Below are 13,406 nucleotides of genomic sequence, written 5' to 3'. Positions count from 1 at the left end.
CAGCTGACGTGTTCCTAAATTAAAAAAAAAAGTTTAAAAAAAATCAGATTAAGATGAGATTTAAGATCAACTGTTTAAAGGGGAACTGAAGTCATTTTTAAACTTGCTTTATTTCTTAATTAACATGTTATTCAATTACGTTTTCGGTTTTAGTAACCTTATAATCGTGACTCGTATTGCCAACTAATTGCAATTAAAGTATTATATTTACCAGCCTATTCAGTTTTTAGCCATATTGGCGTCGCTTATCCGCGCAATCTTCACGAGACTTGTGCGAGATTTCGAAACATGAGGTGTCAGCGCTGCCATTTTGAAAACTGCTTTCCAAATGAAATATTGCACAAAAACGAGTTTAAATGACGATTACTGCCTACTTTTTTCAAACCTTCCTGATTGCTATCAAAACAAACAAAACTTTCAAATGCTGATGTAATCAAGCTGGAAGAGGGCACAAGCGTCTTTTGACAACCCATGTTAGCAATCGCTCCCTATTCACTATATAGGGCACTATATAGTGAGGACGCCATTTTGTAGTGCTGTCCACAACCTTAGTGAGGATTATTTACACCCTGTATAGTGCACTCAAAGTATCCCACAATGAATCACGAAAAGTAGTGTACGACAATGGTTACTAACCAAAGCAATATATCCCATCATGCATTGTGGTCACTCTGAAAGAAATCAAATTAAAAGTCTCAAATTTGATTTAATAAAAGGCAGCAGCAAAGAAGAAAGTATTCAGCCTAGGTAATTAAGTATTCAACCGAAAGATACAGATACTTTGTATTTATTAAATGTGGGAAATACGCTCAGTATTGACCCATTAAACGTGACGTCACGACAAATGCGGCTGCCATTTTGGACATGAACTACCAGTAGTCTACCACAGCCAACAACGAGGAACGACGGCGAAGCATCGAAAGGAATATAGCCTGTAATATGAACGTACAAAAGCCAACATTACTTGATGTAACTGTACTCTCTCAGTGCTCACCGATCCACGAGTGTAACGTTTTAACAGTCATCCAAATGACTGAACGTAACATTGCTACAGTAACATACTAGCTACTATGTTGTTGACATTAGCTAGTACTAACAGCTAGCTGCTAGTACACTGCTACAACACAGACACCGACCCCAATAATACAGTTCTTGGTCATTGCCTGGTAACAGCAAATTTATAACGGGCCATGTCTCAACAGACTAAGAAGTTATTTCAATGACATTTAATAACATTTTGTTTATCCTGAGGACCGAAAGTAAATGAAAATGTGAACAAACCTTAGCTGTAATAAGATGGCGACCACCGGCTCCAGGGACGACCCGCTGATGTAGGCATGTGACCCAGCCTGACAAAATATTTGTAGGCATCCAAACTCTTATACGCTTTCAGATCAATACCTGTGTATGGCGATGGGTTTTTAACGACATAGGTATACAGATCATGTGCGCCGAAGTCAGGTAAAGACGAGGGCTTCGTGTACTTCCGAATGTCAGTGAACAATCCTGGTGGAAGCAGGTAAACGTCGTTCTCCAAGCCTGCTAACCTCAATTTTTGCAAATACCTCTCCCTCTGCTCGCCCTGTAAATGCCCTACGTCGCTGGATAGTGAAGGTGTTTTCTGCATCTCGCTCCTTTTTCTTTTGTTTGTCGTCTTCCTCGCATTCAAACTGATTCGAACCGAAGTCCACTTCATGTCCAAAATGGCGGTCGCGTTTACGAAGGTCACGTAAGTGGGAAGGGTCAATAATATGTATTTATCACAAAAACACATGCATGTATTTATTTTGAAAACCCACCAGCCGACTGATCTGGCACGTTTTAATTGCGTGACGGTAATGACGTAAATAACAGCGCGACGGACTTGCGTCTGGAAGTGTTTTTTTTTTTTTTCATTTTACCAATGAGCTCACTACATAGTCCTCTTTATAGTAATTCCTTATATAAGGAGTAGTGAACAAGTGGGCAATTTCGGACACAGGGAACGTTGGCAGATGTTGGTCACTTTGATTTCCGCTGTACGTTTTACTTCCGTCCTACGATGTCTCGCACAGGTCTCAACAAATCTCGTTTACGGCCATTGCTTTGACACATGGACTGATATTACATATTTCAAACACTAACTTGCTATAGCAGTGACAAAATAGCCATCAAAAATGCATTCCTATATTTAATAAAATGAGAGAATTTTGATGATTAAAAAAAAAAAAAAGCCTTCAGTTCCCCTTTAACCAACATAGTAAATTACACTAAACATTATCCTCTCATAACAATACATGACAACGTGTCCATGTTGCAGCAGAGGAATACGCATAGAGATAGAGTAGCAGCAGTGGTTTAAATTAGTATTATCTTACTGTTATTAAATTGTGCACTATGGACGTACCAATCTCGCAGTAGTTCTAGACTATGAATTTAATATTTACACTTGCAGGTTTTCAAACAGATGTCCGAGCTCTTAAAGTTATCAGGCTTCATATAGAGGATACATTAGAACACACTCAAACCTACCACAAATTCTACTCTGTCTCGTCACTCCCATCATCGTTTGCTTTGGCCTATATACCACCCAAAAAAAAATTGCTGAAACTGCATCATTCAGAACAGACAGGTTAGCTGAAGGATTAGAGATCTACTGCAATCTGCCCTTGATCACAGACAGACGTCTCACTCAGCCAAGACAAAAGACAGCAAGATACCGATCTCTGACATCAGTCTCGCCACTTACCAATCCCTTCCTTAAGGCATGAAGGCTGGACTAGCAAAACAAGATGTTTCAGACACACACAAAACCAGGTTCAATAAACTGACGATACAAAACACCTGCACTTGCTTACTGCTACCACTGGAACACAGACCTGAGTCATATGATTACTATCCACTAACTAAGAGCTAATTCTCTTTGATGATTTTTATGATGCTAGCTTCTGTGCAGTCATTCTGCTGTATCCTGAATGTGCTCCAGAACACACACACACACACACACACACACGCACACACACGCACACACACGCACACACACGCACACACACGCACACACACGCACACACAAAATACCAGCTGTATTTTCTACAAGGAGTTTAAAAAAAAAAGTTGGTGTTCTTTAGTATCTGCAAAATTAACCAATTATTTATTTCTAATTTAACTTTCTTTCCGCTCACTATATCAGCATCTGACTTCAGCAAGAACCTCTTAAATTCTATAAGTACATCTTATATGAGCAATAAGACTTAGATTCAAGACTGTTGCCCTACTCAAAAGTTATTAATTTGTCCTTGTTTACTGTGCTGTTTCTCTGAACATTCAGCCCCAATGCAAGTTAAAATCAACTCAAAAAACACAGTACATCAGACTGTGGGAGCGAGTCGGACTACAAGGTTCAGCACGAGCGCACTAGATTCTGTTTTATTTGCTCGGACTGCAGTCAACTGGTCAGAGGTGTAAACCGAGCTCACAAAACGTTACCTTCAAACGTGAAGCTCAAGCAAATATGCAAACAAGTTTCATGTGTGAACACTTCTGTTTAGCAAGCAATGAGAGACAATGTGTGCAAACTTGTTTGCTTGCCAAGGGCAAAACTGTGCTTCAGTGTAAAATTGATTTTTGAAACTTCTTAAAAAGGGTGGAGGTTTTATGGTTTGAGCCTTCAACCTCTGCCATCACTGCTGGTGTGGCGCAAGTGTATTCACCCAGTGCAACACTTCCTGAGGCTCTGCAGCTCTACAGCACATCATCTAGAGCCAACAGTCCCAAGCGAGATGGTGAATATTAGCCGATTTGTTAAAAGGCTGAGCAGAAAACAAACTGGATTTGATAATACACAAAAAAAGGACACACGAGATAACAAAAACGCACACAGCAGAAAAACAACCAGGAATGTTATCTTGTTCTTCACCGTCATCCAGCTAGCTAACATTTGCCAGATACCTTATTACTGTTTGCCCTCAAAACTTCTCATATAACGGGCACAAACAGCACATTAATCTGCCTGAAGTCACTTAGGTATACAAGAGTTTCCGTGTGAACCTGTACAACTATTTACTCACAAGAAGACAAATCAAATGGCTTGAGTGATCGCGTTTTATGATATGAATATACACAATCTTGTTCGGTAAATAATTTCATGTATGATTACGAGATAATCGTTAAGAAAACAGCAGGCATATCCTTCCATGCCTGCTTAAATGATGATTCTTTTCCACTGAAGAATAACAAATCAGGGTATCAAACTGAAAGTCTGTCCAGGCCACAATCAATCATTTCATTATCTTCTGAAAAGCCATAAGCTAAGGCTTTTTTTTAATGCATTATCTGTTCTATTGATTAACACTGATACCCTAGGCTCTGGAAGCAGAACAGAACAAGATCAAGCAGGACAAGTAACGCAAGCAAACCATATGCATTATTAGATGTGCAATTTTTTTTATATTTTTTTACACTAATTAAAATCAAATGCACCACTGTGTAAGAAAATGCTTGGAAAGATGACTTTAATTGAATGTTTTGACTTTGATATCAATTTGTATGACGTGTTGCTAAACTCAGACCCATGAATAAAATTCCTGTAATGACTCAGTGTTGGTCTTTAGTGTGATTCAATAATTGACCAAGTGGAGGAGAGACTTGCGCATATTTTGACAAAAGAAAAGTTGATGACTCTGAAAAGATGACTACGGTAGTCCCAATAACTTTTTTCTTTAATCATTCAACCCCTTATTTATAATTTTCCAAATAGCAAAACATGTATAACGGTAAGAACAAGACTTAAAAATAATTTAAAAAAACAAACAAACTGCATCTTGCATACGAATATGTCTTCAGTCTCCCTTCTCATCTCTGAGCTCAATCATCTTTTCTTTTTTCAGCAAATGTGCAAGTCTCTACGCACTTCATGATTTATAGGTCAGTTATTGAATCACGCAAAAAAGGCCAACAATGAATCATTACAGAAATTTTATACAGGGAGTCTGATCTGGGTTAAGTACAGCAGATAAGATTTTATTCTGACCAGCAGGTCAACCCTGTGAGATGTCCATGCACGTTTACAGTGAAGTATAAAGAACGCAGGCGATCACTGTGCTGCAAATTCCAGATATTGCAAAAATGCTGATTAGTGGGTACTATGAGCCATTTCAATTTTTTTTTTTTTGCAAGTTTGTGCAGGCTGAATGAAAGAGTAGGAGACAGATGGGTTACAGTCACATCTACCAAAATGTGGCACCAATGTACATTAACAAATTTGGTAAGAAGTTAAGCAATGACACAAGCAAGACTGTGGTTACACTGAATATTTTATATAGTTCTATAAACAAGAACTGAAACTGATAGCATGGTTTTCCCCAAAGCGTTTTAGCGTGTCGGGTCTGATACGCTTGCTCTGCCTGCCGATACGCTTAGTCACTTTAGTTAAAATCCGATACGCTTAGATTTATACCGATACGTTAAATTTCCTACCCACAAGTAACTAGATACATAGGAGAGCAAATAACAGAGCCATTTACATATTGATTGATATTTGTGTTAAACAAGCGGTCTTTTTCCCCAATGTTTGTGTTGATTCTGTCAAAGTAATATGTCCGCGTGGTATGATGTAAAAAAAAAACTAATCTGTTGGCTGTGTCAAGATCACATGTTCAAACCGTCCAATAAAAATATCGAAAGAAAACGTCAGACATCCCGGAAGTTTCAGATTCATTATAAGCGATTTCATTGGCTGCCGATGTCGTCCCCCACCAGACGGACAAAGCCGACTGATTTTAATAAGCAAGGAGAAGACTCACTGGACAAATTAATCCACATCAGCATGGATGACAGCGAGATGGACTATGAGAGGGATTCCCAACATTGGGCCAAGCAAAAGCCAAGGAGAATTAATCTGCTTTAAAGGAATATAAAACTTTAATTCATTAGTTTGGGTTTGCAGAAAGATTATGTACTTATAAACACTCTCACAAAGTGAAGTTGTCCAAATGTGTCAAATATAGCATAATTTCAAATAATAATAATAATAATAATAATAATACTAAGAAGAAGAAGAAGAAGAAGCATTTTTGGCAGTGTGATGTCACTGGGATCCATTTAACAAAAGGCGGCTCCGGATTATTCTTTGGTTAAAGGCTCACAGTGACATCACACTGCCAAATATGCTTATCATTATTAGTCGCAATTATGCTACATTTGACACTTATAAACACATTCCCTTCATGAAATGTGTTTAAAAGCACAATCTTTCTGCAAACTTAAACTGTAGAAATTAAGTTCTCTTTTCCTTTAAATATATATGTTTTAATCTTAATCTAGTCCATTTAATAAAGTGCCAAAATGTAAACTTTATAATATGCAGTTGCCTTACTTTTCTTCAGTGCATCTTAGTTCTACATATATTACAGTAATTGCATCAGAAACATTCTAAATCATTACAGTTATAGTAATACAGCAACTTATTTTAAGGTGGCAGGTCTTAGGTTCAGATCCCTTTGTGATCAATAGGAGGTCATGATGATCGATTCTCTTCATTGGATTGCATAAGATGGAGCAAAACCACTGTTCATATTTTCATGCACATTTTTGTTACAACACTACTTGATCATAGGTAATTAAGGGATCCCCGTAGATTTTCAATCTATCATATACCTCAGTAATCTATAAAAAAACAGTTTAACTTGCATGTTGAACTTTAAGGTGAAATTTCAAATGTGAATACATTAATACTATTTAGGTCAGAAATCACTGAAACACTGGTAAAATCTATCCTATAATCATGGATCTAAAACCTCTCAGAGACCCTGAAAATGCACCTGAGAGCATCTATTTTCAAAAAAATGTTCTGGGGGAGCATGCCCCCAGACCTCTCTAGTTTCACTTCGTGCCTTTGGCGCTTGCTTTCACACCATTGGCACTCAATTGTCTGTGTATTATCATGCCAGAATTTAGGGCTTTAATTTTTTTTCTGGGGAAAACACTGGATAGAGTGGTACAAATTTCATTTCAGAAAAATATGACCAAATGTTCCCTTTATTTTTGCACTATTTGTGGAAACCGATCCCAAAGCAACCCACGCCCACTTTACAGCATGTCGGTTAGCTCAACTTGTTTTGTACATTCCCATTAAAGGTGCTTCCAGTCAAACTGGCTTCCTTTCTTCATCTGACGAGCTTTCATATTTTAAGTCAAAAGTTATATTACTGAAAAGTAGCTTTTGCTGGGTCACCTGTTGATGTCGGTAACACTACTGCAGTAATGGGTTTGAACCAGGAAGTGGAATTTTATGTGGCGAACACAGATGAGTGGACTGATACACACAGTGAAACTTATAGGAAAATTAGAGGAAATATAGGTACTCTTGGAACGCTGCACAACCAATCAAATTAGTGGGCCAGAACCAAGTGTTGTATAATGAGCTATAAGGTATATCTCATAAGTATTTATATAACCAGCAGGGACTCAAGGCTTCATGTTAAAAGGAAGGTTCCCCCCCCCCTTCAAAAAAAAAAAAAGTGACAAAATGTTGTATGGACTCTGACCTCTAACATGGTGTTCACTCTTTACTGGGGGGGGGAGAGAATGTGCACGCGCGCTAACACACACACACACACACACACACACACACACACGGAGAAAGAGAGACAACAGAGACACACACGGCCCCTGGCAGAGTAGGAATGTGAAAGGCTTCTAATGGTCAGTCGTGCTCACTTTTACCAGACTACAGCCTACACTAAGCCAGCAAACCCAAACAGAGCACCACATTCCTTTCTTTATGGCACCATTTCAAACACTAACGCTTTCAACATTTTACACACACAAAAAAAAAAAAAACTAAATTTCTTTTCTTATGATACAGGAAACAAATACAATTAAGTGAAAAGGAACAGTAATTTACAGCTTTTTAAATGTTAACCTTATTTAAATTATCATCCTCTTACTATTTAAATGAGCATATACAAAGTAGAGCAACCAGAAAATAAACCAGGGCCAAGAACCAAGAAAAATGTGCCTCGTTTTGTGGGAAATGTTCCATAGTGTGACAAAAGCATGTCTGTTATTGTTAATTACAATAATTATTACATTCTAAACAGAGTAGAAATGAAAAAAAAAAGTAAGAAAGAAAACTGGAGCAGAGGAAAAGAAGAGACAGCATAAAGAGAGATTATGTGGGGTGTGTGTGTGTGTGTGTGTGTGTGTGTGTGTGTGTGTGGATATAGAGGGTGTATATGAATTGCACTGCTTCTGGAAGTTAATATCGCACCACTGCTACAGCAGAAGAGGATCTGACATACAGCTTCCCCCCACTGAGACCAAACATAACTGTTTACAGAAATGATTTTGGATTTCACCCACGCTTCTCCTCGGCTCATGCACACACAATTCACTTCCTTCCATGTAATGATATAGAAGTGCATCTGTCCTAAATATTGTCCCCAGTGAGCTTTATTTTATAAATCTTTAGCCACTTTCTGCTTATCTACCACCACTGTGGTTTATAATTACACTTGCTGAGATTACATACCCTGCACATTTTTGTGCTTTGTTTCAGGTTCCAAGAAGACCAAGAGCTTGATAATTAGCTGATAATTAGCTCAAATACTCCAAGAAGCCTGAGGGCAAGACCTTATGTTTTAGATTAGAAAAACATGGGACCTCCTGAATTAAGATTAGGATAGGTAATCGTATGGGGCCGAGTAAAATTAAGGGTTAATTTCACAAGTGATATCGAAGTTCTGAAAATTTCAAAACTTTGACATCACGAGTGAAATTGATCCTTAATTTTACAAGGAACCATACAATTACTTCTTTATAATATATCGGGCCAAATTCATACTTCGGAAGCCATTCAAGTTCACAACATTTGTCATTCACGTTTTCTGAACCAATCAGGGCGCAAGACTATCTTGCACGTTTGAATCAGTTTCTAAAACGTCTTTCGTCATGACACGGCGACATGACACGATGATTTTGAAAGTGGCTTACAAAATTTTATTGGAACTTCTTTACAAAAGCCATTTTGTTTAGAAAATTTGCTAATTTTTGTAACCGTAACCAAGCAACGAACTAGCCAATAGCATTTCAGAAATACGGCCCCGTGTTAAGGAAAAAAGCCCTCCTTGATTGGTCAATCAGAATTGAGTAATTTGGCCCTATGTATTATAAGGAACTAAAAATGACGGGAGAAATATTCGATCTGATTCTTAGAGGAGTCATGATTCTCTCTTGAAAGATTCTGGATCAGTGCACAAAGACATCAAACCGCTATAAATGTTCCACTGAGACAAACAAACTGCTAAAAAGCACCATATTTTTCTTTCAGATTTTTATATACTTCACAGTAGCTAGATTTTACATTTCAAACAGTATTATAGGAAGAGTGCCATTCAAACATCACTAACAGAAATATGCTAAAATTATACATTTATAGTCTTCCCATGAGTAGTTATACTGGGTAAATGATCACAATGTGGAGTGAAACTGAGGAGCAAATGATTAAAAATTGAATAAAAATGCAAGTTTTTTTTAATATAAAAAAATGACTACCATTTCTTTCGAGATGAATTTAAATCATGATATGAACTAGAGTCCTGCAATGGATATATACCGCTCATTTTGGGGGGGGGGGGGGGGGGGGGTGTGTGCTTTAATCGATTTTCATGAAAGATTTCTGTTCAATCAAATAACTACCAAGGCATAACAGGGTAGGAGGTGAGGCACAATTTCTTTCCCTTATGATGCTCAATTCATTTCAAACTAGGCATGTTGCCAAGACAAAACTGAGTAATCAAATCAGAATCAACCAATTTCACTGTCCTGTGATATTTGCTCAGGGGTATGACGATTAAACCCTGAGCAAAAATATATTTGAACATAGAGGCTCAGCAATGAGGCTTGAGTGAGATGTGTTTATACATATTTAAAAAAAAAAAAAAAAGCCCATGTACACACAAATGTACACGATGCACAGTATGCATCACAAAATACAGATTTGGTCTCATAACGCCAGTATTACAGTGGTGTTGCATAAAAAAAACCAAACTGATAATACTTGATTTAATGGCTACAAAAAATGTAAAATGTATTTTTTGTAAATAAATTTTTAAAAATGACTATATATATTTAAAAAAAAAAAAAGTTAACGAAAATGAGAAATGGATTCAAGTTAAATTTGGATCCACTTCTCCAATACAAACTAACCTAACCCTTGCCTATAAAAATTAAATTACAAATCAAAGTGGTTCTTAATCTAAGATACTTACAATCATTTAACTTAGCATTACAGTAGGCATTCAATTAAAGTGGAAAGGTCATCCTGCATTTTATGATGACTTAAGCAGGATGATGAATGACTGAGCATTCAGACAGAGGGAAGATCACACAGCCTTCAGGATTTGTTTAAAAGTTAGTGGAATTCATGCATCAGCAGAATAGCAGAAATACTTTGTGATAGGATAGTTTTACTTTACCAGCAGAGCTCAGGTGACTCGATGACAAATGAGAGCACGCGCGCACACACACACACAGAGCAATTATTACATTTTAAAAGCAATGCATGGTCACCTTATCACTTTGATAAATGCTTTATTAAAAACCTGTTGATTTTTGTGTGGCAATGAGGAAAGGTGCACTGTCTAAAATGGAAGAAAGTATTGAAGCATTCAGGATCTATGACTTCAGCAGTATTGATTTCCTGATTGATTTCCTAATCCTGACCCCCCCCAACAATCTGTTGTCTTTTTGACAGAGCTGTATGTACATTACAGAGTCAAACACAGACAAAAGCTCATAAACTTACATGGAAGGACTTGATATTGATTACACTGTATTTGTGTCATTCTGAGAAGACCTTTCACCTTTCCTTCCACATATGGCTTTTCTTTCTACTGCACTGCTTGAACAGTTAACAAAAGGTGCAGTGATTAGTCCTTGGTCACTGATCCAAGTGCAACAGTGCTGAAATTGCTTGTGAAATTGGAAAAAAAAAAGGTGTACACAAAGCACAGGATTGGGTAAAACTTCTTTCTTCCCACTTGGGGTCGATGTGGATAGGTTGGGGATAAGGGCCTTGCCCAAGGGCCCAACAGTGGCAGCTTGGTGGTGCTGGGGCTCGAACCGCTGACCGTCTGATCAGCAACCCAGAGCCTTGAGCTACCACTGCAAGATTGGGCAAAATTAACCATTAATAAAGCAAATGATGTGTGTGTGTGCAGGGAAGGTAAACAGTGTAGTAAAGAGCAGTGCTTGGAAATATATTTGAGAGTAAATAACTGCAGACTGAGTGCTCACCGCGTTGTCGTGCTGCTGACAGTAGTCCAGTCGATCCTGGAAAACCGGAAGCAGTGAGAAGTTGTGAAACGCCTGGGAGAGGCTGAGCGGTGCGCTGTGGCCCCCGGTGCGTCCCGGCACGTGCAGGTTCTCGATGAAGTGGTCTTTGGTGAGACGCACGCGCTGGTGCGCGCGCACGCAGTTGTCGCACAGGTACTCCTGGCAGTCGAGGCAGTGCGAGCTCGCGCCGTTGCCTTCATCGCACGAGCTGCATTGCGGCTCCGGGAGCGCGTGCTGAGCACGGAGAAGCCCGCCGCTCCCGACGCAGCTGCTCGTGCCCTGATCCTCAGCGGACACCACAACGTCCAGCAAGTTGCTGAACAGGAAGTTGGACGACGGCAGCGCATCCACACCCGACTCGGACATGGGGACTTTTTGGTCGCAAGTGGGGCAGCGGAGCTTGAGCGGGTCTCCGTTGCTCCGCAGGCTCTCCAGGCACGACCTGCAGAAGGCGTGCAGGCACGGCAGCACGTGCAGTCTGCGCGTGGACGAGGTAGTAGACGAGTTGGAGGTCTGCGATGACGACGAGGAGGTAGATGAACTGGAGGAGATCGGAGCAGAGGAGCCGCACAGCTCCTTACACAGCGGACACGTCTGCACTTCGGAGTCGGGGAACGATGCCATTTGGGGAGGAAAAAGAGGGATCAGTGGGAAGCCAGGAGGAGCTGTGCGTCAACTTGGTAATACATCTACTTTGTTTAATCGATCACCTCAAACTATATAGTTAGGATCGTTTAAGTTCGCAGCCCCTTTCACTCAATTTGAGAACTAATTAGCTGCCTGGGACTGTAATGCCTCTGAACGCACCAGTTTGCGTAAAAGCGCATAACACAGTGTGTGTGTGTGTGTGCTAAGTTTTGACCCCCTGGCCTGTTGTCATGTTAGAGCCCTGCGCCTCGGGGCATCGAAGTTATTGCGAAACGTGAAACGCGCTGCTGCTGTGAGCTCCCTGCTCCGATCCTCCCCCACCGCCGCATGACTCTCCGGGCCGCCCGCTCGCTCAGCACAGCACTGCGGCCACAGCGCACAGCTCTCCGAGTCCCACCACACGCATGCTCAATCCCACTCCTCCATTTGTAATTTCTTTTTTTTTTTTTTGGATGTCGTTTGTATTGGCGTGTAGCACAGAGATTAAATAATTCACAGAAGAGTGTCACATGGAGCTCCTGCAGGATCTTCTTTCTGCCCCCCAGTCACTGTCTGTAATAATAATAATAATAATAATAATAATCCGAAACCAAACTCAGCTCTGGTGCCTTGCTGTTTCAGCCTACCGTTTTAAAGAGAAAGAGCGCAGCGCAGATTGTGTGTGTGTGTTTTTCCAGAGGTTTCCCGTGACTCCACTCGACTCGACTCGACAGAAGAAGATCGCAGCCCATTTGCCTCGCGCTGCAGAGAACCAGGACGAGGAGCCGCCTCACTTCCGCATTCCTGCTCCTCCAGACTGAGCACAACGAACACTGTTGAAATCTGCGCGCATTTCGGTTGATTTCCTCTCCGCGTTAGATGAATTAAACAGCATTATATCGAGCGAATACCGCCGCACTGAGAGATCCGAAGACACTTCCGGTTGACCACAAGGGGGCGAGGCTTAAGTGACGAAGAAGGGAGGGGGGGGCTGGGCATCGTATCAACCAATAGGCTGCCAGAGAGCCTCCGCGCTTCTGCTGTTTCACTCACTGTTTAGTGTCAATTATAAATTAATGCGCGCTGTTGTGTTTCTGTTAGACACAGTTATCTGTGGACCACGTGATAAAGGCTCTGCTGATAAGTATATTATTAATATTACTCCTAGGATTTACTTCAAGGTTCTTCGGTTCATGGTTGTAGCTTTCCGCAGAGGATCTGTCCATAAGGAAGCCATCTGGTGTCGGATTTAAAGGGGCGAGATCACTCTCTTCCTAGATGCCATTTTCGATGCCATTGATATTCCAATGTGGAAAAACATCTCATCTCATCTCATTATCTCCAGCCGCTTTATCCTGTTCTATCCCAGCTGACTACGGGCGAAAGGCGGGGTACACCCTGGACAAGTCGCCAGGTCATCACAGGGCTGACACATAGACACAGACAACCATTCACACTCACATTCA

The 13,406-nt window shown here is 40.3% G+C and overlaps 1 protein-coding gene across 2 annotated transcripts in view; it reads right to left on the bottom strand.

Moving 5' to 3' along the window:
* Positions 1–12,878, bottom strand: part of trim71 (tripartite motif containing 71, E3 ubiquitin protein ligase) — a 49,113-nt gene extending 36,235 nt beyond the window's left edge. The window contains exons 1-2 of one of the 2 annotated variants that reach the window (XM_060922058.1): positions 12,588–12,878; positions 11,275–11,907 (exon numbers count right to left, since the gene is read on the bottom strand). In XM_060922058.1, coding sequence (XP_060778041.1) covers positions 11,275–11,907; positions 12,588–12,692 — 738 coding nt within the window. In that variant the 5' untranslated portion in view covers positions 12,693–12,878. Of the gene's footprint in view, positions 1–11,274 lie in introns of both variants that reach the window. The other variant, XM_060922059.1, reaches the window with a different exon arrangement.
* Positions 12,879–13,406: the final 528 nt, after the last annotated feature.

Source organism: Neoarius graeffei, chromosome 5, assembly GCF_027579695.1.
Source record: "Neoarius graeffei isolate fNeoGra1 chromosome 5, fNeoGra1.pri, whole genome shotgun sequence".
NCBI classification, from domain to species: domain Eukaryota; kingdom Metazoa; phylum Chordata; class Actinopteri; order Siluriformes; family Ariidae; genus Neoarius; species Neoarius graeffei.
This window is presented reverse-complemented; position numbering and strand designations above follow the sequence as displayed.